A 26,632-nucleotide genomic window follows, 5' to 3' on the forward strand; every position below is an offset into this window, starting at 1 on the left:
ATTCAAGCTCTGGTATAAAGTATTATATTAACTAGTATTTTTCTAATCAAACTGTTTTCGGAACAATAATGTTTTTCGTTTTTAAGCCCTGTTCCTAAGTGAAGAATATGTTAAGGCCTTTAAAGGTTCTGTATGTTATTTTTTGACTTTACTAAAGCATAAAACTACCATAATATTTCTCCAGAAATTTTAGAAACATGCTAAGTGCATTCCGGGGCTGAATGTCTGTTTTTGTTTTGGACTGTGTGATCCCGATTCACTGCCAATTTACCCAATAGTATTTCGACACACCGGGTTGCCAGTTGGTGGAAAACACAGCGTATTGCAGCCAGGGAAGCCAGCAAACAAACTGGGTCAGAGATTGCAGAATCTACCTGACCAAAAAAGCCTCTGCAATAAAAAAAAAACATGGCAAATGTATACATTAGCTGATCAACTTACAATGTAAGGCTTGTCGTTTTCCATTGTCATTTGCTCTCATTCCTGTTGAGCTCCTCAATCTGGCAAACCATGTGAGAGTCGAGTCTGAGGAGGGGGTGGGGGAAACAACTCTCTCCAATATTTTGACTATGGACTGCAGTATCCATTTCAACCACTAGTAGCCAATATTACATACTGCACCTTTAAACAGTATTTGTTTTTTCTCTCCTCAGTTTGGATCATGGAGGAAATTTCAGGATAACACCAGGACTGCAGAAATGTAAGTCCTCACACACATGCAAACCTCTGCATTCTTAATGCCATAGATGTTCTGATCAGTCTTTCTGTGTTCAGATGCATGCAATCTCACACTGGATCCAAACACAGCACACACTTGTCTCTCTCTGTCTAACGGGAACAAAAAAACAACATGTGAGAAAGAGCATCAGCTGTATCCTGATCATCCAGAGAGATTTGAGAACTATGAGCAGGTTCTGTGTCGAGAGAGTCTGTCTGGACGCTGTTACTGGGAAGCTGAATGGACTGGATGGGGTCATGTAGCAGTGGCATATAAAGGAATCAACAGGAAAGGAAGAAGTGAATGTCGGTTTGGACTCAATGAAAAGTCCTGGAATCTTTACTGTTGTGATGATAATTACTCGGTTTGGCACAACAATACGAGAACGAACATTCCTGTCCCTTCATCTTGTTCTTACAGAGTAGGAGTGTATGTGGACGTGTCGGCCGGCACTCTGTCCTTTTACAGGGTCTCTGACACACACACACTCACACACTTACACACATTCAACACCACATTCACTGAACCCCTCTATGCTGGATTTAGAGTTTATCCTAATTCATCAGTGTCTCTGTGTCAGATTTAACAACCTGCTGTGATAAACCAAAAAGACACATATGGAAACACATTTAAAGTCACATTATGAAATATAAATTCAAAATTATCAGAAACAGTCAGAATAAGGAGATATACCCCTGGTTTCACAGACAAGGCTTAAGCTAGTCCTAGACTAAAATGTTTGAGCTGTTTTCACTGAAATAAACTTGCACTGATATATCTTAAAATATGTCAGTGCCATTGTTTTGTCTCAAGATTCACACCAGTAATGTTATTTTTCTAAGAGATGTTTATAAAAGCTACTTAAATGTCATAATTAAACTGAAGCCTAAACATGGCTTAGTCTAAACCCTGTCTGTGAAACCAGGCCCTAAAGTCAGAATTGTGACAAATGACTGAATTAAACAAATTCTGCATAAAGTGCACAGGGAGATTCCTCTTCAATGGGCTATGAAGTCCAGCCTCCACAGTGCAAATAAGAGATGTGATTGGTCAGATTGTCTGTCACTTTGCTAATATGAATAAATTACTCGACCATTATTTTGTGAAGATGCAAATAGTACTGTAAACTATAATCAGCAGTTTTGATTGGCTATCACAGACTTACACCCTCTGTCAGACAGATTATGTTAAACCATTTGAGGTAATTGTTATATTTCCTTTATATTTTCTAAGAAATACATGAGAGGTGGGAGTGAACATAAACTAGGTGTTTGCTGTTTATTTATTTCAGAATAGCACTACTCCAGACTCTACAGTGTTTACAATAAGAATTATGTAAGGAGGATATGAGGAAACACAGAAGGGTCAATTTGCATTTCGTGAAGTCACAACAGTAATCAAGCTGTTTTATTTGCTTGACATTTTTATATGAAGAGTTTATAATTAACATTTCATAACTTTTGGATCTTTTTGCTGTCCTGATTTGTCACTCTTTTTCTGAAGGGTCTGAACACATGCCACAGGTATCAAGTATCTGTTGTTGTGTGAGTCAGTAGAGAGTCGAAGGTGATGGTCTGTAGAAACACTCTGGTTCTTCATTTGGTGTGATTTTATAAAAGCTACTGTAGATGTTGTCACTGTTTCAGAGGATCTGCAGACTCAGTTTCATCCTGTTGGGTTGTCAGGAATTATCCATTTTATGGTTTTGTTGTTATTTTTACCTCACTCTGTGTTTAAAACTTGTCTCTGCAAAGCTGAGCAATTCATATGGTTGGCTTTAATTTGGTGCAACCTTGACTGAGATTTTAGTTAGATTGTATAGCTATATGTTTATATTTCTTATTTCTTTTTTCCTTTGTTTTTAAAAACCTAAAATGTGTTTTTAGTCAAAATAAATTACAACAAATGCGAATAAATTTGACTAAATCTACTTAATTCCGTTGTTTCAGCAGTGAAAATAACTTTTAAGCATCGGATCAGGTGAAAATGTCACTTTACTGTAACAGCTGAACAGTGTAACACTGGGTTACTGTTTTGTTCAATAAATTGTTTGCACATTTTGAATCACATTGACTGTCTGTCATGTTAAATCTGTAAAGTTTAGTCTGTCCCCGTTCTGTCTAGATCATCTGACTGCTGTTAGTGAAAGATTACTGACACACATGAAGGACACAAAATTTATACCTGAAGGTAAAACACACACACAGGTTTGTTTTGCTAGCTTAGTGGGGACATTCCATAGGTGTAATGCTTTTTAGACGGTACAATCTGTACATTCTCTCCCCCTACACTAAACCTACACATCACAGAAAACATTCTGCGTTTTTACATTTTTAATAAAACATTAAGTATGTTTTTAAAACTATTTTACATATGAGAACTCATGAAATGTCCTCATATTTCATGTTACGTTGTAATACCAGTGTAATACCCATGTCATTATACAAATTTGTGACCTCATAAATCACCAAAATACACACACACACACAGACACAGACACAGACACAGGTATTGTGGCTACAGTCCTGTTGAACCTGTGACGCTTTACTCCACTAGAGGGAGTAAGTTTGTTTTTATATTAGTGGAGTTACAAAACAAGACACACCTTAACCAGGTAGAAACGAAAGTAAAAGAAGAGGAAGAAGAGACGCCATTCCGAGGCTTTAAACATGTTAACATTGGGTGATTAAACAGCCACATATTTAGAGGTGAGTTCAAAGCTTAAATTCTTCATGTAACGATGTAGACATAAATTAGCTGTTATTTAGGTTTGTGCTCTTCTTTACATGAGGTTTGAAACATTTCGAATAACCAAAACCAACTAACCAAAATGGCGGAAACGTCGATGATTTACGTGTTTAAATAAATTAGGACTACTTTTGATTTCCTGAGATCTTCGTTTTATATAATAGTTATCATTAAAAGCATAAAATGAAAGACGTGTATTTATACGAATATTTCTAGGTTTCCTTTCCTCGCGTCTTAGCTCCAGCCTTTCAGGATGTGAGGGAAGGATGCAAGGAAAAGACTCGAGGATAGAGGAATTGAATCAAGTGAAATGATATCCTCGCTCCCTTTAGTGTCACTTCATAGCTGCACTCGAGGGATCCACACATATGTTGTTAAAGTTTGGTTATTTAAAAAAAAATAAATAAAACAAGATGCCCCGTTGAAATATGTGAGATGTAAAGTTTATTTAAACTGCAAAAGTACAGCAAACATTTAAATTATTGTGACAGAAATTAAGGGGGAGGAGAATGTATACATGCGTCACGTTTCTCGACGAGAAAGACTTCCGCAAAGGATAAACCTGTGTATCCTCACTCATGACTCCTCAGGAAGCTTCCTCACTCCTCGATCCTCGCCTCCTCGTGGTGCAATTAGAGAATTGAGATGTCCTTCAAGATGGCTGAGTTTGATCGGTTTCCGGGTCATAGGATGGAGGACAGAGGAGCGGAGAAACGAGGAGGGATATTGGGAAGCACCCGTAGTGGATCAGACACCTATGAGATCAAAGGCGGATATCGCGGGATTCACACTCGTGCTCTGTGTTGCTGATAAACTGGATGTGATTTAAGTTCTGTTGCCTTTTATATGAAAATAAACATAATGAACAATACACCCAAAGTAGCCTACTTGTTATTTATTTCCATTCGAAAGATGTGTGTATCAGTCATTTTTATTTTAATTACAGACATGTTTTTATATATTTTTATAAAGATGATAACAATCACCCACAGAGAGATCACACTGTCAGAGACTTTAGGAATATTCACACATAATTTATACTCATAAAATCATGAAATTAGAGTTTTAAAATCAAACATTTTAAAAGAGATCAATACATCACGGTTGTTTAAACCAGCATTAAGCTGTGTCGTCAGCAAGTCGTTTCCCATCGTGCTTTTGGTCAGCGCAGTCGGTAGAGAGCAACTGCGCTCGGCCAAAGAATGTTCACTAACAAGAAGCGACACTCAATAGAACGATCCATTGAAACACCGGCGCCCAGCAGCGGCCCTGCGCTTCCGCCATTTTGGGGTGAAAGCGAGTCGGCAGTCCACTAGTTTCTAGGCAATATCAGCTGCTTTGTTAAAACAACAACAACAACAAAAAAACATACATTAAAGCTGAAATCCAACCTGAATGATGACAACACAGAATAAAATACTATCACTACTGATCATCAAATTCTTTTTACAGTTTATTTTACACACTTTGTGTTTAAGTCTTCCACTTTTTTCACAAAACCTTTGCTCTCTAGAAACCCAGTCAGTTTGGGTTAAAATTCTTTAAAAGGCTTATAAACACTGTAACTAATACCAACATATGAAATTAAATTAAGGACATGCATCAGAAAAATTGGGAATGTTGGACAATAAATATATGAATATAACAGCTTGTTTTTGCAGTGTTGTCTAATGTCCCTTAAAGCAAAAGTGTACAAAAGTGGGAATTTATGCGGACACAGCAATGCATCATGTATTATAAGATCGTTATGTTTGTAGCGTGATCCATTAAAACGTACAATATAGCCTATTTCAATTACTCCACTAGGTCTAAAATATATTGTTCGCTGCAAACATGATGATCTTAAATTTATTAATTATTCCTTTACTATTAATAAATGTGTAAAGTTGCATACAATGGAAATACTCAATAGAGTAGGCTAACTCCGTAACCTCAGATGGTTGAATGGTTGGATTCCACAACTGGTAAAATAAAACATATATAAGACAATACAACATTTACTGTAGGAGCCATACAATTTACTGATGACTTAATTAAAAAACTGTTCTATTGCGCTTCTGATTTGGCAGTGAAATTTGCCGATTTTGGGTGCGTAAGATGTGAAGGATTCTATGGTCCAGTTAGTATTTTCATCCCATAATGGCGGCCGCACTACCGGAGCGCCATCTAGTGGCTGTTACCCAAAAAGTATCAAAGTGTCGCCTCTTGGGTTCTAAGCTTTGTCGGAGCCTACGATTCAACAGGTGTCATCATCGTACAGTCTACATGCATGTCGTACCCAAGTTTAGTAGATCCATGTCGCACAGTGTGATAAGGTAATCATCTTATAGGATCGCGTGCAGTGTATCCAGGGCTTACTCATTGCGCGGCTCGCCAAGCTTTAATTTGTTGCTCGTATGGCAGAAAATAATACTGTGATATGACCTAACGTGAAAATGAGCGGGGCAGCCAGAAATCTCTCTATGTGAGCGCGCTGCAGTTCCATTTTTCACCACAGATTTACGTTGGAAATTTGTGGGGCGCTGTAGAGCTAGGGAGGGCTCCACACATCCTCCGAGACACTGGCTGCCCACGAATACATACCTGCCAAATCCATGTGCTACATTTTAATATATCCTGCTCACTTTACGACTTAAAATAGTCTAGAAAATCTGAAAAATGATCAACCATGAACACTATGAAGAGGAAACAGAGAAACCACCTCACCAATGAACATCTTGCATGCCTCGAATTGCAACAAGCAAATCTTTCGCTCATCCCAGCATTAACCTAATCCTGCTTTTTTGTTGTTGTCATTTAAGGAAATCATCTTGTCTCAATTACAAATTTGACTGGTAAATGATAAAGAAAGATTTTTTTCCGCCTTTTGAATTTATTACATATGTTCAGGGATGGCAGATTGATAAGCAGATATGCTAACACATGAAAAAATACTATAGTAAATTTACAGTAAATACTATAGTGTTTTTTGAACCATACTATAGTAAAGTACGTGAATTAATTTGTTGTGGTAATTATATAGTTGTTGTGGTACAGCACTAATGCTTCCTGGAGGCTAAGTGAGGGCTGCCCATGCAGGGCCAGTGCTAAGGGGCCAACCTTTTGCCAATGAGCAAATTCTCAAGGACCTTTTTTGCAGGGGTGCTCTATGTTCTGTCTCTCATGTGGGCACACAGGGTTGTGTATTCATTCATTCACCGTGCGCTCGTCTCGTGTGTTTTGTGAGTGTCTGGTTTATGGTTTCATTGGCAAGGCGTTCTTGTGTTGTTGTGTTCTTTGTAGCACGTGGCACGTGTTTTATCGGCCACATGCTTTCATGTTATGTTTTGTTTGAGCACATGGCTTGTGATAGTGTTCACTGGCCATGTAGTCTTGTTTTTGTTTTGTATGGTGTGAGCACATGGCTTGTCATGTTTGTTAGTGCCATGTGCTCTCCTGTCTGTTGTTTGATACCGCCCCTCTTGTTATCTGATTATTGGTTAATTTGCCTCACCTGTCCTCCCTCATTACCTGCTTTGTATTTTCCTTGTGTTTGCAGTCCTGCGCAAGATAATCATTGTATGTTTACCTGTCTCTTGTTGTTTCCAGCCCTTGCCTTGCCCTGCCCAATCCAGTTGGTCATGTTTCCCCCACGGGGTAGTTTTGTTTAATAAAAAGCCCATCTCTGCATTCTTGTGTCCTCATCTCATCCCTTCGCCCACACCCTGACAGTAGAAGAACACTAAAATGAGTTTACCCTCTGGATCCAGTGATGGAACAGTGACCTCTGACCCCAGGTAAGACACTGGCCATTTTAGCACTGACAGATGCTTTTATTCAAAGTGATTTACAGTGTTTCTAGTGATGTATGTCTTTGTGATTCAAGTAGTCAGGCATAATATTTTTCATTTCTTATGCACATGTTGTGATTATTTTATGATAATTTTAATTCATTTTCTATGTAAACCACTTTGAATGACAATTGTGTATGAAATGTGCTATATAAATAAACTTGCCTTATATTTTTAAAAATAAATGTTTTCACAGTTTCTTACCTTCATCTCTAGCATGTACTCTGTTCAGTTCTGGACTTTGTATTGCATCAATTCATGTTACAGTCTCTATTAGATGAACTGCTTGTTGTCCTCCTTATTTGTGAATGACTTTGGATGAAAATCTTCTGCTAAATTAATAAATAAGTGTAAATATGGTGAAGTCGAGTTATACAGTATAACTAGTGCTCTAAAATCAGTTGTTTTGTTTGTTTGTTTTTGTCAGTATCAGCAGGAGGAAGAGTCAGAGATCAGAGTCTCCAGATCCCAGCGGTGTTTCTCTGAAGAGTAACAAATCCATGACGCCACCCCTTGAATTCTGTGATGAACCAGTGACCTCTGACCCTTTGTTAGTATAAACAGTTATTTGGTATTGTATTGTAGTGCATTTCACATGAATTATAACTTAAGACTCAATGAAAAACACTAAATGTACTCTAAAATATGCAACATGTGCACTGCACAGGGGTTCAAGTCATGTCACCTTTATTTATACAGCGCTTTTTACAATGCAGATTGTTTTAAAGCAGCTTTACAGTGAACAACTCGAAGAGGGGCACTAAAATCATACCTACCCTTACAGAACAAAAATATATGGGAATATACTGCAAAATATAAAGTGATATATTACATAAAACATTTCGATATATGGGAGACTAGTGCTTATATATTTTTTTAATATACTGCAATATATGCATTGACCATGTATGGCCATTTATTGATACATATAAAATATTTATAAATGAAGACAAAAATAGCATTACATGTAAGACACATGCATGTTCCTATTTAAATGTGAATGTATTGTACACACATATATACACACATTCACAGAATGAGTTACAATCAGTGGTTACAACAGACTTCTAGTTCCCAGCATGCTTTGCTGTTAAAGGAGAGTAAATGTTAAAATTAAGTGTTATTTCATGTGTTTTGCTCAATATTAATATAGGGGGAGATCTGTTAGTGTTTAATATTCTATTATTTTGGAATTTAAAAGGTTTTCTAGTATGTGTGAGTTTTTGGGGTTATTATTGTGCTGAAGAGAGTCTGTGGTTAGGATGATGATTGGCCGAAAACCATTTATACTGTAATTACTTTATTTAAAAGGTAATGTTTGTGTTCTCTTCAGCACAGCGATACAGTAGTATCTCTGATAAATACTTTAGTACATGCAGGTGTACTTTTGTTAAATAACTTAAACATTTTAAACATGTATAATGTAAATAATTATTAAATATAAGAATTATATTATATATTTCTATATATGTGTGTTTATACTGCATGAGTAAAATATATCTGCAATAAATTACACACACAGTACCATATTTGATCTATATATTGTGAAGTGTATTACTGAATATAAAATTACATACAGTATGATATTTTTCAATATATGAAAAGCGGTAATTCCTGTATTATTCAATATATTGTAATATATTAACACAATATATTATTCTGTATATTTAAATATAATGTTAAATAATTTAATATATTGATCATTCATATATATTTTCTTTTTGTAAGGGTAATATCCTAGGTATTTCTGAAAGTTTTTTTTTTATTTGCTGTTCTTCTCTTTTTTGTTTTAGCAGGGGGGAGATACCTGGTCTGATCAGATCTGAGCCATCCTCTACATCCCACTGTCAGACTCACATCAGGCAGGACAAAACTGAAGCAGTCCTGCAGACACACACACTGGAGACTGAAGACCTGCAGAGAGTCAAAGACCAGCACAAAACCAGCATGAAGAACAAGTATGAGAGATTATTTGAGGGAACCAAACTCCAAGAGAATGAAACCCTCCTGAACAGGATCTACACACAGCTCTACATCATAGAGGGAGAGAGAGAAGGAGTGAATGAAGAACATGAGGTTTTACAGATGGAGAAAACAGCTAGAACACAACGCTCACAAGACACTCCAATCGACTGCAGTGACGTCTTTAAAGCCTCACCTGAACCAGGATGTGAGGAGAAAGACCAAATCAAGACTGTTCTTACTAAAGGCATTGCTGGAATTGGAAAAACCGTCTCTGTGCAGAAGTTCATTCTGGACTGGGCCGAGGGAAAAGCCAATCAGGATGTAGATTTAATGTTTGTGCTTCCATTTCGAGAGCTGAACTTGATCCGAGATCATCAGTACAGTCTTCACAGACTTCTGTTGGACTTTCATCCTGAACTTCAAGATCTGGACTCAAAGATTTATGAGGAGTGTAAAGTTGTGTTCATCTTTGATGGTCTGGATGAAAGCAGAATCACATTGATGTTTTCAGATGCTCAGAAAGTTTCTGATGTGACAGAGACTTCATCAGTGGGTGTGTTGATGTCAAACCTCATGAAAGGAGAGCTGCTTCCCTCTGCTCTCATCTGGATCACCTCCAGACCAGCAGCAGCCAATCAGATCCCCTCCAAATACATCAACCGTCTGACAGAGATTCAGGGATTCAATGAGCCTCAGAAGAAGGAATATTTCAGGAAGAGAATCAGTGATGAGCATCAAGCCAGCAGAATCATCTCACACATCAGAAGAGCAAGAAGCCTCCACATCATGTGCCACATACCTGTCTTCTGCTGGATCTCATCCACTGTGCTTCAAAAGCTCCTGAAAGAAGATCTGAGTGCAGAAATCCCTCAAACTATGACTGAAATGTACATCCACTTCCTGCTGATTCAGATCAACATGAGGAATCAGAAGTATGAAGAGAGAGATCCAGAGAAACTGCTGCAGTCCAACAGAGAAGTGATTGTGAAACTTGCTGAAGTGGCTTTCAAACAGCTGATGAAGGGCAATGTGATGTTCTATGAGGAGGACCTGAGAGAGAGCGGCATAGATGTCACTGACGCCTCAGTGTATTCTGGGATTTGCACTGAGATCTTTGAGGAATCTGTGATTCATCAGAGGAAAATCTACAGCTTCATTCATCTGAGCGTTCAGGAGTTTCTTGCTGCTTTCTATCTGTTTTACTATTATGTAACAAAAAATGTTGACAGATTGCAGTTTTGTGATGTGATGCATAATCTGCATAGGGATGCAACAGATAGAGCTCTTGAGAGTGAGAACGGACACCTGGATCTGTTCCTGCGGTTCCTGCTGGGCGTCTCACTGGAGTCCAATCAGAGACTCTTACAGGATCTACTGACACACACAGAGAACAGCTCAGAGAGCATCAGGAGAACCACACAGTACATTAAAGAGAAGATCAAAGATGGACATGGACTCTCCACTGAAAGATCCATCAATCTGTTCCTCTGTCTGCTGGAAGTCAAAGATCAGACTCTGTCCAGAGAGATTCAGGAGTTTGTGAAATCAGACAAACACTCAGAGAAGAAACTCTCTCCTGCTCACTGCTCAACAATCGCCTACATGCTTCAGATTTCAGAGGAGGTGCTGAATGAGCTGGACCTCAAGAAATACAACACATCAGATGAGGGTAGAAGAAGACTGATACCAGCTGTGATCAACTGCAGAAAAGCCCTGTGAGTGTTTCATTACTTTTAGTTAAGAAATGTTTCCACTGGGTGACATTATTCTTTCTGAAATGCATTATAATTTGTGATGTTTGCAAGAATTAAACTCACACAAAAAGTTGCAAAACTTGGTTAAGTTTATTAACTTAAAATATTGTTCTGCTTTCTTTTAGTTTTGCTGGCTGTGATCTCACTGCTCAGTCATGTGAAATTGTATCATCAGCTCTTAAATCCCCACGCTCTGTCCTGAGAGAGCTGGATCTGAGTAACAATGACTTAAAGAATTCAGGATTGAAGATTATTTCTGATGGACTGAAGAGTCCAAACTGTCAGCTGCAGACACTGAGGTATTAAGAACATATAAGGGATAATTAAGTCATTTCTTAATTTTAAGGACACACAAAAGGTCATTCATGCCTTTATTTTATCCTGTTTGGACTACTGCAATTTGCTTTATTTTGTCCTTAGTTTAGGCCTTAGGTCGCCTGTAAGATATAGAATTGATTACAAGGTACTCATACTTGTCTGTAAATTCATTCGTAAGCTTGCTTCCTCATATCTCTCTGACCTCATTTCAATTCACCAGCCCTCTAGATTGCTTAGGTCAGGGAATCAAATTAAATTAAAGGTGCCAAGAACCAGACTGAAACATAGGGGTGATGGAGCATTTGAGGCAGCCAGTCCCAATCTTTGGAGTAGTTTACCACTACACATCAATGTACTTTGACAATGTACATTGTAATTATATGGTGCTATATAAATAAAATGACAAATAATGTACAGTCAGTTGGTCATAATGTTGATGTGTGTCTTTCGATGATCTGATTGTGTTTGTAGGTTGTCTGGCTGTTTGGTGACAGAGGAAGGTTGTGGTTATCTGTCTTCAGCTCTGAGTTCAAACCCCTCACACCTGAGAGAGCTGGATCTGAGCTACAATCACCCAGGACAATCAGGAGTCCAGCTGCTCACTGACAGACTGAATGATCTAAACTGCTCACTGCAGATACTCAAGTATGTGGGGTAGTGACTGGGGTTTATTCAAGATCACTAATAATATCAGCTGGGTGATATACTTTATATAACTTTATACATATACAGTACTGTGCAAATGTTTTAGGCTCTTGATGTAAAGTGTGTATGTTTTCAAAAACAGTATTTATTTATTAACAAAACTAAATCAAATTGATTTTTGAGATCAAATTAGTTCCACCCTTGGACCTTACAGACTAGACGGTGAGATCAGATCTCTGTGCGGATCATACGTCTGTTATATACAGGTGCTGGTCATATAATTAGAATATCATCAAAAAGTTGGTTTATTTCACTAATTCCATTCAAAAAGTGAAACTTGTATATTATATTCATTCATTACACACAGACTGATATATTTCAAATGTTTATTTCTTTTAATTTTGATGATTATAACTGACAACTAAGGAAAATCCCAAATTCAGTATCTCAGAAAATTAGAATATTACTTAAGACCAATACAAAGAAATGATTTTTAGAAATCTTGGCCAACTGAAAAGTATGAACATGAAAAGTATGAGCATGTACAGCACTCAATACTTAGTTGGGCTCCTTTTGCCTGAATTACTGCAGCAATGCGGCGTGGCATGGAGTCGATCAGTCTGTGGCACTGCTCAGGTGTTATAAGAGCCCAGGTTGCTCTGATAGTGGCCTTCAGCTCTTCTGCATTGTTGGGTCTGGCATATCGCATCTTCCTCTTCACAATACCCCATAGATTTTCTATGGGGTTAAGGTCAGGCGAGTTTGCTGACCAATTAAGAACAGGGATACCGTGGTCCTTAAACCAGGTACTGGTAGCTTTGGCACTGTGTGCAGGTGCCAAGTCCTGTTGGAAAATGAAATCTGCATCTCCATAAAGTTGGTCAGCAGCAGGAAGCATGAAGTGCTCTAAAACTTCCTGGTATACGGCTGCGTTGACCTTGGACCTCAGAAAACACAGTGGACCAACACCAGCAGATGACATGGCACCCCAAACCATCACTGACTGTGGAAACTTTACACTGGACCTCAAGCAACGTGGATTGTGTGCCTCTCCTCTCTTCCTCCAGACTCTGGGACCCTGAAAAATGTGAAATTTACTTTCCTCAGAGAACATAACTTTGGACCACTCAGCAGCAGTCCAGTCCTTTTTGTCTTTAGCCCAGGCGAGACGCTTTTGATGCTGTCTTGTTCAAGAGTGGCTTGACACAAGGAATGCGACAGCTGAAACCCATGTCTTGCATACGTCTGTGCGTAGTGGTTCTTGAAGCACTGACTCCAGCTGCAGTCCACTCTTTGTGAATTTCCCCCACATTTTTGAATGGGTTTTGTTTCACAATCCTCTCCAGGGTGCGGTTATCCCTATTGCTTGTACACTTTTTTCAACAACATCTTTTCCTTCCCTTCGCCTCTCTATTAATGTGCTTGGACACAGAGCTCTGTGAACAGCCAGCCTCTTTTGCAATGACCTTTTGTGTCTTGCCCTCCTTGTGCAAGGTGTCAATGGTCGTCTTTTGGACAACTGTCAAGTCAGCAGTCTTCCCCATGATTGTGTAGCCTACAGAACTAGACTGAGAGACCATTTAAAGGCCTTTGCAGGTGTTTTGAGTTAATTAGCTGATTAGAGTGTGGCACCAGGTGTCTTCAATATTGAACCTTTTCACAATATTCTAATTTTCTGAGATACTGAATTTGGGATTTTCCTTAGTTGTCAGTTATAATCATCAAAATTAAAAGAAATAAACATTTGAAATATATCAGTCTGTGTGTATTGAATGAATATAATATACAAGTTTCACTTTTTGAATGGAATTAGTGAAATAAATCAACTTTTTGATGATATTCTAATTATATGACCAGCACCTGTATATACCTGTTTACTGTTAGTTCATGTTAGCTCAGCTCCATTAACTAATGACTAAAATGAATGGGATCAGTGTAAGAACAATGAACTATAAAATTAACCCTACTGTGGGTAAAAGTTGCATCTTTGTTCTCAACATTCACTGGGATCAGATCTTGTATACACAATGCTGAAATGGACATTTCAGAATCACACACAAGTTCTTAATATCAAATGATGTTCCTCATGCGAGAGTCTAATATCTCTTAAACATTTTATTAAACTGTTATGTTTACTTTGCATATAATTTCCTAAGATAAACACTTTAGAAGAATTTAACAGTCATCCTAGGACAGTTTTAGAGTTTTTATCTCCTACCTTATATACCGTCCCTTTATATAGTTTTTTTTTTTTTTTTTTTTTTTTAAATTGCTCTTTTATAGTATTTTAACTTGTTACTCACAGAAAACAGCCAAGGAAAATGCCAACCAACAACCATTAACTGTTATAGATACAACTTTTGATTTTAATGTATTATTAAATATTGAATTTAACTTTAACTAAAATGATTAATAAATGCTTTAGAAGTATTTTTCATTGTTAGTTCGTTAACTGTAACGTACTGCTCTGAGACATGAATGGTTGAGGATCCAATTTTTTTTTTTTTTTGAAGGGACAGTCCAGGCATGTATTCCAACGTACAGGCAACAGGTCAAAACACAGGCAGGCACTCCAAACAAACAGGGCTAGGAACAAAGGCAAACAGTTAATCAAAGGCAGGCAGTCCAAAAACCAAGTGACGTCTATGCCGCTCTCTCTCAGGTCCTCCTCATAGAACATCACATTGCCATTCATCAGCTGATTGAAAGCCACTTCAGCAAGTTTCACAATCACTTCTCTGTTGGACTGCAGGAGTTTCTCTGGATCTCTCTCTCTTCATACTTCTGATTCCTCATGTTGATCTTCACAGGGAATGAATAAGCATGGTTTATATAGGCAGAGTTAACAAGGCTAATGAGTAACAGCTGAATACAATTATGGTTGATTAGTCTGTGCAGTGGGTTATGGGTAGTGTAGTCTGTGTTAGTGTGGTAATAGCTCAGGGTGGAGTGCCCTCTGGTGGTGATCACGGGCACTCTCACAGATAATCATGACATTAACAAATGTATTTACTTAATATATAGCTTTCATTTAGTATGAGTGATAGAGATGATATGTATGTATGTGTAATGCACTTTTTGTGCAGTCTTCCTCTGGTGGTAAATTGTGTGACTGATAAGTCTAATCTCTCTCTGTGTTTTTGTGCTTGCAAGTATGTTTCTGGCCTAAAATTAACCATAAATTAAATGTTCATGTTTAGTCACTTGATGTTGAGTTTATCCTCACGGTGTTATGGATTTTGTTGGTTTTTGTATATGATCTTCTAGAGCTGTTTTTAGAGCTCTGCAGCTATTAGAGTTTATTAATGCTTAATTTGACTCTGTTTTCCCCTTTTTGTGTGCCTCATTTGAGAAATCAGAATTCATTAATTTTTAACATGCTTACTGATATTTTGGCTGCTCTTTATACACCTCTGATGAACAAATAGTAATATATTTGTTTCTTTCTAGTTTGGATCATGGAGGCCAATTCAGAATGACTCCAGGATTGAGAAAATGTAGGTCTTTTCTCTCTTACACACACACGCATGCGCGCACACGCGCACACACGCACACACACACACACACACACACACACACAGAGAATCTAAATCTGTCCTTCATGTACTTTTAACTCTTCTTGTGTTCAGATGCGTGTGATCTCACACTGGATCCAAACACAGCACACACTCGTCTCATTCTGTCTGAAGAGAACAGGAAGGCAACATATGCAGAAAAGCATCAGCCGTATCCAGATCATCCAGAGAGATTTGAGCACCAGGAGCAGGTTCTGTGTCGAGAGAGTCTGACTGGGCGCTGTTACTGGGAGGCTGAATGGAGCGGATATAAGGCTGATATAGCAGTGGCATATAAAGGAATCCACAGGAAAGAAGGGAATGACAGTTGGTTTGGATACAATGACAAATCCTGGAGTCTCTTCTGCTCTGGTAATGGATTCACTGCCTGGCACAATAATATGAGCAAAAACATACCAGCTCCTTCATCCTCTAATAAAGTAGGAGTGTATGTGGACGTGTCGGCCGGCACTCTGTCCTTCTACAGCGTCTCTGACACACACACACTCACACACTTACACACATTCAACACCACATTCACTGAAGAACCCCTTTATTCTGGATTCAGGGTTCATGATGCCTCTGTCACAGTGTCATATTTAACAACCTGCTGAGGAACAACTGAGACACACACACAAACTGTCTGCTTTTTCAAGCAGTTTCAATTTTTTTGGTTTTCGTCTTTGTTTTAAAACAAAGATACTGGTCCTTGTGCTTGAGGTACTTTGTGTTGTTTTGTGTGTTGTTGTCGTTCACGCACGCACGAAACTACTACAATGGTACCTCAACGTTTAACAGATGTAAACCAATGAGGCAAGAAAAACTTAAAAAGCATATTCATATATTGTAAAACTTCTGGTTACAAGAGCCTAAAATTACAAGCACAATAAACCTCACAAGAATCGAAAATGGGCTACTTTTCAGTGCGCAAAAACTCGTTAGTAAGCTACAAAAATGAACTTGGAGAGGACCATTTTGCTAAATATACGCACTGTAGGCTATTGCATATCCCTTTTGTTTGTACTTAACGTGCTTCAATATTGAACGTATGTTTGAATAAATCTGTTTTATGACAGCCACCATTTAAATGTTTATATAGGCTAAAAAATGAGTACAAACATAATTATGTCTTTAAAAATGTATTATAACATTATTATAAAAACCTCTTTTTGGGTAATTTATATGTAAGTAGCTTACAAATCGATTAATTTTAACCTTAAATAATATAATGTACCAACTGTTGTTCCCTGTATAGTTTACAGCATTAGTTGAGATATTTTTTTTCTTTGAGGAAATTTGCATGTAGGGGAGAGCGGGGCACAACCTAATGCTTTTTGACTTTCTCAGTTTGTGTAAATCTACTTATGGTTCAGGGAATTTCTTTTGTTCCACATTAATTTCATACATATCTGGTTGAAATATGTGGCTTTGTTTCATTAATACAGTGTATACCTTTTTCTTTATTTACCCCGAAAGAAGGGAAGTGAAATGTGACAACATGCCCCAAAGGTGGGGCACGTTGTAACATGACCATTATGACAGCTAAACATTTTATCTGACTTAATTAAAAAAATATACATGACAAACTAAAATATTTTGTCAATAAAAGATAATAATTATTTTTTCATATAAAATAATAGCATTTTTTTTTTTTTTTAGAAATTTAAATAATTTTGTAGTTTGACAATGAACACTCTGTAAAACACAGCTATACAGCACTGGTCAAAACAATACACCCAGATGAAGAAACATATCCAGACATTCAGAAAAACACAGAGCTGAACAAAAACACTCCTCTCCCTCCACTCACAGCTCTCACAGAACGAGATAAATACACGAGCCAGTACAAATGCTGATCATCCAGAAATAATATTTTCTGGATGTTCAGGTTCTTCCTCTCAGTCTTTATTCACTTTTTTTTCTTCCATAGTTTGTCAACAAAAATTCATAAAAGTTAATTACCCAGGTGAAAAAAAAGTACACTTCTATAATGTACTTAAAGTGCTAAATACAGAGATAGTATATTAAAAGCACATTTTAGTTCATATTTCATGGTGTCTCAAAATAGCACAATTGAGTACACTTAGATGTTCTTAAGATTATCTTAAGAAGTACTAAAGAACAATTTTTAGTATATTAAGTATAAAATTAGTGCGTGAAAATAGAGCACTTTAAGTACATTATAGAAGTGTACTTTTCACCTGGGTATGCCAGTTGTATCGTAACTGAATAGAACAGTAGTTCTAGTAGCGGGGCAGATTGTAACGCGGTGTTACAACGAACCCTCTCTGCGCAACTGGAATTTAAACCTGGTTAGTGTCTTCTGCTAGTTAGTGAAGCATTAAAGAACTATCTAAACTGCTAAACAACAGATATGAGTTTAAAATAATATCAGATTTGTCTAATTTGGAAAAAAATATAGATGAAAAATTAGCTTAAGAAATTTACTTTTGCTATTGTTAAATGTTCAGTGATATCTTACAAAGATTTTTGAATTTTGCCCGATTTTTTTCTCTATATATTGTCGATATGGCAACTAGTAAATACGCTAAGTTTCTTCATGCTAGCGTGTGTGGAAGTATTTAAACGACGTATGTTACAACTAACCCTGCGTTAGTTTGTGCCCCGTGCTTGCCTACTGTACCTTATAAGGCCCCAAATTAATCAATATTGAATCAAAGGTAATCAAATCAAAATCAAATTGCAAGCTCCTGAATCGAAATCGAATCCAATTGTGAAATTTGTCAATGCCCAGCCCTAGTGGCAATAGTTTTATTTATTTATTTATTACTTGAAGCAAATGTTGTTTTTTCCATTTATTTTCTTGTCAGAGTGCACCAAAATGCTTTGTTTACATGTTAAAATCACAAAAATTTCTCATGGGGGAGGATGCACCCAAACCCCCCTACAACTATTTAATTTGTCACCTTTTTCACGTCTTTTGTGTTTGCAGGTCTGTACATTAAGTCCTTGAATTTGAGGGTATTGGACCTGGAAAGTTCTTGAAAGGTCCTTTAATTTAAAGTTAACCAAGGTGTGGGAACCCTATTAGCTTTGAGGTCATGTACATCCTAATGCACTTCTTACAGTGGTCTGTCTGCACATGTTCACTTGAATTCAGCAGTGGCCATTCACATGACTGACATTCACCCATCTGACTTCAGCAGCGCAGCACAGTGATGGGCGTCAGTTAACGACTGCTGCAATATTTCATAGACTGCTGAAAATAATGTGAGACAGCTTTTATTATCAACAAATATATTCGTATGTGAAGGTATAAATACATTAAACTTGATGTTAACTACTGTTAAGATGGTTACAAGAAGGACATAAGAAAAACTCCATAATATGAAGGCTTAATAAGCCAGTAAAATTATTCTGTATTTATCAATATTTGTGTTAATATATTTTAATATATATTTTTTTTTTTTTTATGTGTGAAATGCTATTGAAACCTAAATCATTAATCATTTAATCATATAAATCATGAAATGTTACTCAGAGCATATTCTTTCACAAGAAATTCCCACTGAATCATTCCCTGGGATCTGTAATTGTCTCAATCTTTCACGTCTCATGAGTTTACTTTTGTGAAAACTATATATTTACATAGTTTTCTTTTTTGTTCTTTAAAGGCAAATTTCAAGTGGCAAAATGCACAATGCAAATCTCAATAGGAATCCACGCGATCAGGAATTTTTGTGTGATGGTAAAAAAAAAAAAAAAAAAAAAAACTTCCCCACGTGGATTTAGATTTGGTTTCAAGCTTGTTGAATTTTAAACATGCGAATGTACCGTAACTCTAATGCTGCATTGACCCATAAAACTGTTTTGTGACCTCTGTCCGAGCGGTGCTGTGTGCTTCACAATGGATCTTTAACATTTCATTTTGGCAAATATTTTATGCACATTAATCCATTCATTTCAGGTGCCTGTGACTTTTGACTGAGAAAACCTCTAATGTAATGTATAAATAAGCTAAATAAATCCAATGACATTTCATGAAAACCCTTTGTGTGTGTGTGTGTGTGTGTGTGTGTGTGTGTGTGTGTGTGTTCATATTTGTTTTATTCAATGTTTAAATTATTTCTGTTCTTTGCATTCATCAAGTGTGGGAGAAGATGAAGGACACTACAATATCAAATATTTAGCTCTGATAAGGTTGTGTGTAAAGCTCATTTTATGAGAATATGCAATCTATTAAGACAATAAAAAAAGAAAACAGAGTAGATTCTTATTGCATATAGGCCTAATAAAAGTGGTGATTAACTGAAATGATTAACTGAAATGTGGCTGCTGTGAGTCACTGTTACACACTGCAGTAAGATAGATCGATTTTAGAATATCATATTAAATGCTTGATGGCTTGTTGATAAATGGCATGCAATTATTTTTTAAAACGTATGATGGAGAAAATGCTGTATTACTGTTACTAAAAATAAAGCTGCATCTGACTATACTATGTTAGCCACTTGACAAAATATTGTTTTTCTCTGAGGCATGGTAAAGCATGGTACTCGCAAAAAATCAAGAAAATTAGATTTAAACAATAAGACTAAACGTGTTGAGCTATATAACAATAATTAGTTTTCTGTCTTTAAATATTTTAAAACAGTTGTTCCCTTGCCTATTAAAACGTATTAAAGCATCTTTGGTGTTTCCATGGTTTCTGCAAAATAAAACCGGAAACCGAGGGTAACGCGGGTATGACGCCATTGACAGGCGACTCCTCACACGTCCCGGAGCCTTGGATAAAATTGCAATTTTCTCATGATTTACAAATAGTTGCAAACATTTGGGATATTGTAAGTACTCAAGTGAGCAAAATATATAACACTGGCCTAGTGGTTTTTGGATATTTTACTGCAAAATTCTTACATATTGCACCTTTAACACTTTACAATAAGATCCCATTAATTAACTTTAGTTAATGCATTAACCCACAGTGAGCAACAGCTACAGTTACATTTGTTATAGTAGTCATTCTTTGTTAATGTTAATTAAAATACAACTGTTCATTGTTAGTTCATGTTAGCTCAGGTCCATTAAAAGTATAGCTAATATTAACATACAACATTTGAGTCCAAGTATGTAAATCACATGTGTCAAACTCCGCTCCTGGAGGGCCACTGTCCTGCAGAGTTCAGCTCCAACCAGCGCCTGAACACCTGCCTGGAAGTTTCTAGTAGTCATGAAGATCTTGATTAGCTGGTTCAGGTGTGGTTAATTAGGGTTGGAGCTAAACTCTGCAGGACAATGACTCTCCAGGAGTTTGACATCAATGTTAAAGATAACATGAAAGATTTATAAATGCTTTATAAGTATTTGTGCTTTATAAGTATTTGTTTTAATAAACCCAGCTGCCACTAGGGGGAACTGGTGAGCTTTCTTATTGTGGGCTTGCACTTTGCAGGCTCCAATACAGCTCAGAAGTGTCTCTAACAAAACATTATCAGAAGAAGGATCTCATTGACTGCATCCGAAAACTGAAAAATGCTGCCTTTGAAGGACAGGTTTCAAGGTAGGAAGGCATCAAGGCATGTCCAAATCCAATGTTAGCTTCACTTCCTGTCTCCTGAGATACCTCCATCTGATTGATTTTTGAAGGCAGCATAGATGTATCCTTCACTCTTTTTGATATCCCACAATCCTGTGCTTTCCATTCTGTAATAGTTGAGCTAGAAAAATAAAGATGGCATCTGAACTTTGCGTTGCTGGTCAGTTTGTGTGTAAATGTATGTTTTTGACCAACATTTAACACTTTTAATGTCATTTCTAGCAAGAAATGACTACTGTAGTAATTAAATATTTGTTCAGTTCTCACCAAAGCTCATTCTATTTAGCTGTAGATCATTAAACTGTTATGCTGTCTCAGAAGTCTGTCCAGAAGCCAGCTAAAGCTGTCAAACCCTTCTTTCAGTAACATCCTCAATTGTAAAAACAGTATAAAAAATTTAATAAATAAAGTTGTTAAAGTTTTTTTTTTTTTTTTTTTTTTTTTAAATTGTAGGAATTAGGCTATACTAATTATAAATAGTTTTATATAAAACAATAATGTACATGCAATGTCCCCATTTAGATATCGAAGTAAAAGTGTGTTTAATAAATAATCAGTAAATGAGCTCTCCTCCAGACTCTTAGATGATGAAGGTGTTTACAGATGAGATTACAGTAATGTCAGACACAAACCTCTTAGCAGGAAATGCTTTAATGACACAAATATCAGTACTGCACATCACACAGACAGAAATCGCAAGGTATGTTGGGTAATTGGCAGCACAACAATACAAAGTAAAAGCTTTATTTTAATTTTTTAAAGTTATTCAGGTGTGTTCATTTTGAAACATCATGCAATCCAGACAGTTTTTTTTTTTTTTAAATCTCATTCCAGCCTCTCAATGACACGCACATATTAGTAAGATACAAATCATCCTCCACCCTTTAATTATTGACCTTATATATTTACTATTATTTACCACAAGATTTGATAGTAAGGGCAAAACTCTACAACGTCACAAATCTGTTAACGTTTCAGCAAAATTTGCACACTCTTAGTCCACTTCCATTTTAAGATCTCCAGATTTATCTTCTTCTTTTTCATCTTCTTTTTTAAATTCATCATCTGGCAAGCTTTCAGTGAATTTCTCTGCTTCATCAAGGGAAGAGCAGTTTTCTCCATGTGAAAGATTTACTTGTTGATCATGTTCACAACAGCTGAGGCTTGCTTTAAGCTTTGTTTTAGGGAAGGTAAGGACCCCATTGAGGTGAAAGACGAGGCTAACCTGATCCCACACATAAAACTGGTGTGAATACATGGATTGTGTCACTGCTGTGTTTCCAATGATTTCCAGTTGTAAGTTGTGGGTTTCACAAATAGCTTGTGCTCTCCAGATGATTTGATTTCCATCATAAGAAACCAATGGACTGGATGAAAGCAGTGGATATTGACTGAACTTCTCATTATTCTGAGGGCTGTGAACGAGAACAACATACTCAATCTCCTGCTTGAAAAGTTTGGTCTCTGTTAAAAAGGCCATTATATTCATAAGAATAATATGCCTTTTGATTTAAATCTCTCTCTGTTTTGCCGAGATTGATTGGCACGCAGCATCCAGCACAGCAGCCAATCAGCGCTCACGGATCGACGTGCAGGCGATCATCCCGCCCATAGCGCTTAGTGCAAAGTTGAAAGCGAGTCCGGCGGAGCGCTGACGCGGATGCTGAACTTTTACATTATATATCTTATATAGTTTTATTCATTGTTCGGGTGTTGTGCGTCTATTCAAAGTAAGTGTATTATATGTGATCTTTGTAGGATCACTTGTGTGTTATGCTATTCTATTTGCTGTTATAAAGTGCGTCACTTATTATGGCTAATGATAAGAGATTATTGTATCTTTAGCACAATGTTACGCTGTATATATGTTACCTTTATTCATACTTGCTTATACTGATGTTGTGTTTGTATATTTCGTTTGTATTTCGGTGCAGTTTACTTGTCGAAGTGCTCATTTTCGAGGGATTTTAAGTTGTAAACAACTTAATGCGCATGCGCGCAGAACATGTCCAGACCAAGCACCGCTATATAGAACAAATTAAGCTGTTTTGTTTAACCTAACTTGTATGACATACCTAATTTGTTTTCTTGCAACTATTACTCCTTTTAATTCTGTATTTTACTAAATATACATTGTGTATTTCTGTTTAGAACAGTCAATGTTAATACCATGTATATTTATTTTTACTCTGTATTTTCTGTTTTATAGAAAAACCACACACACACACTGAATATACCCAACTAAGACGACTCTTCAACTTCTTACTAATAACTGAGTTGTTGTGGTGACAAATAAATGGGTTACTCCCATATTTCAACCATCTTTGCCCTAGTCTCTTACCGGACACCCTGTGGTGGGTTTCAAACCTAACCAGCAATATACTGCAATGAGAATGTGCTACCAACAGCTAACTCATTTTTTCATGGTCCTTCGAGCCGGAGTGAGACTTGCTGCAGGCTTATAAGATGTCAACACATGCAGTAGATGAGCCAACTGGGCGCGTCAGAAGGAAGACTGCCCTTCCCGCCCGATATGAGGATTATGATCTCACTGGCTTTGCCCTGCCTACGTTGTATCCAGAACCCATGTCACCACACACTCAGATACCCTCCAACCTGTCAGAAGGTGAAGACCAAGAGGAGGGTGCAATGGCATTCAGTCTTCCGCCGATTCCAGGTGATGAGCCTCACAGTTCAGAAGAGTGGTCCGACACAGACCCAGGCAGGTCTGAGAATGCCATACTTCAGCAACGAAACAGGAATCTCCGCCATGCAAATGAGAACATGCGTCACACTGTACAGATGATGCAACAGGAAAGAGATGCATTGCAGCAGACAAATCAGCAGTTTGCTCAAGAGCTCTCACAGCTTAAGCGTCAAATGCAGCAGCTACAAATTCAGGTTGATCAACAACAACCTCAGCCCCATCCATCTGCTATTCCTGCCCGTCAACCTCATCCTTGCAAACCTATTCCTGCACCACGCCATGTTAAGCACGTGCAGTCTGCGGAGAGAAGCTTCAGGCCAGTACCAGCACCGCGCTTCAGGCGAGACAGTTCTTCAAGTCAAGAACAATCCCCAGCTTTGGTGGCTGCTCCCAGAGACAAAATGTACTCCCCCTATGACATTCCAAGTGCCCAGCCACCCAGTTGGGGGGCCCCAAAGGAAGATTGCTACCACCATGACCGTGATTATTATCCCTCATACCAGCGGGAGTATGAAACCTCCTCACCTTATGATTCTGGCTGGCGCCACAAAATGCCCCATAGTTCACCAAGTCAAGTGCCTCAGTTTGAGCCAGAGTCAATGTACAGAGGCCCTACTCCCACCATACCAGACTTTGTACATCCAAACCCGAGAGAGTTTTCACGGTTGAAGATCGCCTTGGAGAACGCACTCCCTGCTAGTGCCACGGAGAGGTATAAATTTCAGATTCTTACAGACCATCTCAAGCTAGAAGAAGCGTTACTCATCGCTGATTCGTACAGCCATTCTCAATACCCCTTCACAAGAACGATGGCTGCGCTGGACCAGCAGTATGGTCAGCCACACCAGCTTGCATTACAACGAATAGCAGAACTTATGGATGGCCCAAATATCAGCAGCGGGGACATAAAGGCATTCAGACTGTTTGCACTTAAAGTTCGGTCGCTCGTTGGCATGCTGGGGCAGCTCGGAAAGAAGGGCACCTTTGAACTGCAGTGTGGCTCCCATGTCTCCAGATTATTGGGGAAATTACCACATGATCTTAGGTCAAGTTTTCGCCGGTTTGCACATCCACACCGTGTTCCAATTCCAACACTTCTGGATCTTTCTGAATGGTTGGAGTATGAAATCCAAGTACAGGAGGACACGTCAAGATTTGTTACCAGCCAACGTAGAGGGCCCACTGCACGGACCAGAGAGGTAATCAAAGACCACAAGTCCTTTAACAAGAATGCAAACATTCTGCTGAACACTGAGAAAGCCCTGCTTGACACGAGTACCTCAGCTCCTACTGTGAAAACTGTTCCAAAACCCTACTGCCCCTACTGCGAACAAAATAAGCACTCTTTGAATAACTGCTCAAATTTCAAGCAACTCACTACAGATCAGAAGCGTAACTGGGTCAAGGAGAACAATCGGTGTTGGCGCTGTGGCAGGAGCCATCAAGCAACGGAATGCAGTCTGAAAATGCGCTGTAAGCAGTGTAACGGTCGACATCTGCTAGTTCTTCACGACATTACAGTGAAAAGTGCTAAGAGCTCACAGACTGTGCCAATTGAACCTGCTTCCACTCCTGCAACCAACTCCTGCCTTCTTAATACCATGAACGAGATTCTTCTCATTCGTAAGCCTCCTGCCAGCCGAAAAGTCCTGCTGAAGATAAGTAAAGTAATACTCAGGAATGGAAAACACCACATGACTGCCTATGCTATCCAAGATGACGGGTCAGAAAGAACCATCCTTCTTCACAGTGCTGCTCAACAACTTGGCCTCAAAGGTAAACCAGAAGACCTACCGCTCCGCACAGTCAGACAGGAGCTCCAAGTCCTCAGTGGTGCAGCGGTGTCATTCTCTATCTCTCCCCTGTCACAGCCCAAGAAGGTGTTTCACATTAAAGGTGCATTTACAGCCCAGCAGCTAAGCCTGGCTGAACGTACACATCCAGTCAAAGCTTTAAGGGAGAAATATCAAACACCTGAGGGGTCTTCCACTACGACACCTAGAGACTGTGCGTCCTGTGCTCCTCATCGGTTCAGACTACCCCCATCTGATTACTCCAGTGGAACCGGTCCGCCTTGGACCTCCAGGGGGGCCGGCTGCTGTTAAGACGCGGCTTGGATGGACATTGCAGGGGCCTGTGCAGCATCTCCAGTGGGAAACCAACGAACAACACTGTTTCTTTACCTCAACTTCATCTCCTGAGACAGATCTCTTTAAGCATGTTGAAAGACTGTGGCAGATGGATGCGCTACCCTGGCGCAATGAGAAGACCAGCACCAGATCTAAACAAGACCATGAGGCAATCGAGCTCCTTGATGCCAAGACGGTCAGGGTTGAAGTAGATGGGGTAAAGAGATATGCCACTCCTCTGTTGCGGGTCAAAAATATGCCACAGCTGAAAGCTCCCAAAGAGGCAGTGATCTCACAGCTGAGAGCTACAGAGAGGCGACTGGTTAAAAATCCAGAACAAGCAGTTGCTTACTCAGCAGAAATCCACAAACTGGACCAAGCAGGCTATGCTGTTAAGCTGGATCAACATGCTGAACAGGACTCTGCTTACTCATGGTATATCCCACACCATATTGTCCACCACAATGGGAAAAACAGAGTAGTTTTTAATTGCTCCTTCAATTATCAGGGCCAAAACCTCAACGAGCTGTTGCTCCCAGGGCCAGTACTGGGACCATCTCTACTAGCTGTTCTGCTCCGATTCCGGGAACACTCCATTGCAGTCAGCAGTGACATACGTGGGATGTTCCACCAGGTCAGGTTGCTCCCAGAGGACAGACCACTGCTGCGTTTTCTCTGGCGAGATCTCAAGGTACAGGAACAACCTA

General features: G+C 38.4%; 2 protein-coding genes and 1 long non-coding RNA gene across 7 annotated transcripts in view; 2 read left to right on the top strand and 1 right to left on the bottom strand.

Annotated features, from left to right (window-relative positions):
• The window catches only part of LOC127501582 (NACHT, LRR and PYD domains-containing protein 3-like), a 132,109-nt gene extending 129,322 nt beyond the window's left edge, over positions 1 to 2,787 (top strand). For all 3 annotated transcript variants that reach the window (XM_051873761.1, XM_051874625.1, XM_051874710.1), the window contains 2 exons: positions 654 to 700; positions 775 to 2,787. In XM_051873761.1, the coding sequence (XP_051729721.1) occupies positions 654 to 700; positions 775 to 1,304 (577 nt within the window). In that variant the 3' untranslated portion in view covers positions 1,305 to 2,787. The remainder of the gene's footprint in view (positions 1 to 653; positions 701 to 774) is intronic.
• LOC127508729 (uncharacterized) overlaps positions 1 to 26,632 on the bottom strand; it is a 227,056-nt gene that overhangs the window by 122,540 nt on the left and 77,884 nt on the right. The window contains exon 2 of one of the 2 annotated variants that reach the window (XR_007928890.1): positions 9,832 to 9,952. This is a non-coding gene — a long non-coding RNA (uncharacterized LOC127508729). Of the gene's footprint in view, positions 1 to 9,831; positions 10,061 to 26,632 lie in introns of both variants that reach the window. The other variant, XR_007928887.1, reaches the window with a different exon arrangement.
• Positions 3,297 to 26,632, top strand: part of LOC127505286 (NACHT, LRR and PYD domains-containing protein 12-like) — a 90,811-nt gene continuing 67,475 nt past the window's right edge. The window contains exons 1-8 of one of the 2 annotated variants that reach the window (XM_051880780.1): positions 3,297 to 3,426; positions 7,055 to 7,242; positions 7,724 to 7,846; positions 9,090 to 10,976; positions 11,141 to 11,314; positions 11,805 to 11,978; positions 15,429 to 15,475; positions 15,608 to 19,540. In XM_051880780.1, coding sequence (XP_051736740.1) covers positions 7,193 to 7,242; positions 7,724 to 7,846; positions 9,090 to 10,976; positions 11,141 to 11,314; positions 11,805 to 11,978; positions 15,429 to 15,475; positions 15,608 to 16,146 — 2,994 coding nt within the window. In that variant the 5' untranslated portion in view covers positions 3,297 to 3,426; positions 7,055 to 7,192 and the 3' untranslated portion in view covers positions 16,147 to 19,540. Of the gene's footprint in view, positions 3,427 to 7,054; positions 7,243 to 7,723; positions 7,847 to 9,089; positions 10,977 to 11,140; positions 11,315 to 11,804; positions 11,979 to 15,428; positions 15,476 to 15,607; positions 19,541 to 26,632 lie in introns of those variants that run through there. The other variant, XM_051880855.1, reaches the window with a different exon arrangement.

This window comes from Ctenopharyngodon idella, chromosome 1 (assembly GCF_019924925.1).
Source record: "Ctenopharyngodon idella isolate HZGC_01 chromosome 1, HZGC01, whole genome shotgun sequence".
Lineage (NCBI taxonomy): Eukaryota > Metazoa > Chordata > Actinopteri > Cypriniformes > Xenocyprididae > Ctenopharyngodon > Ctenopharyngodon idella.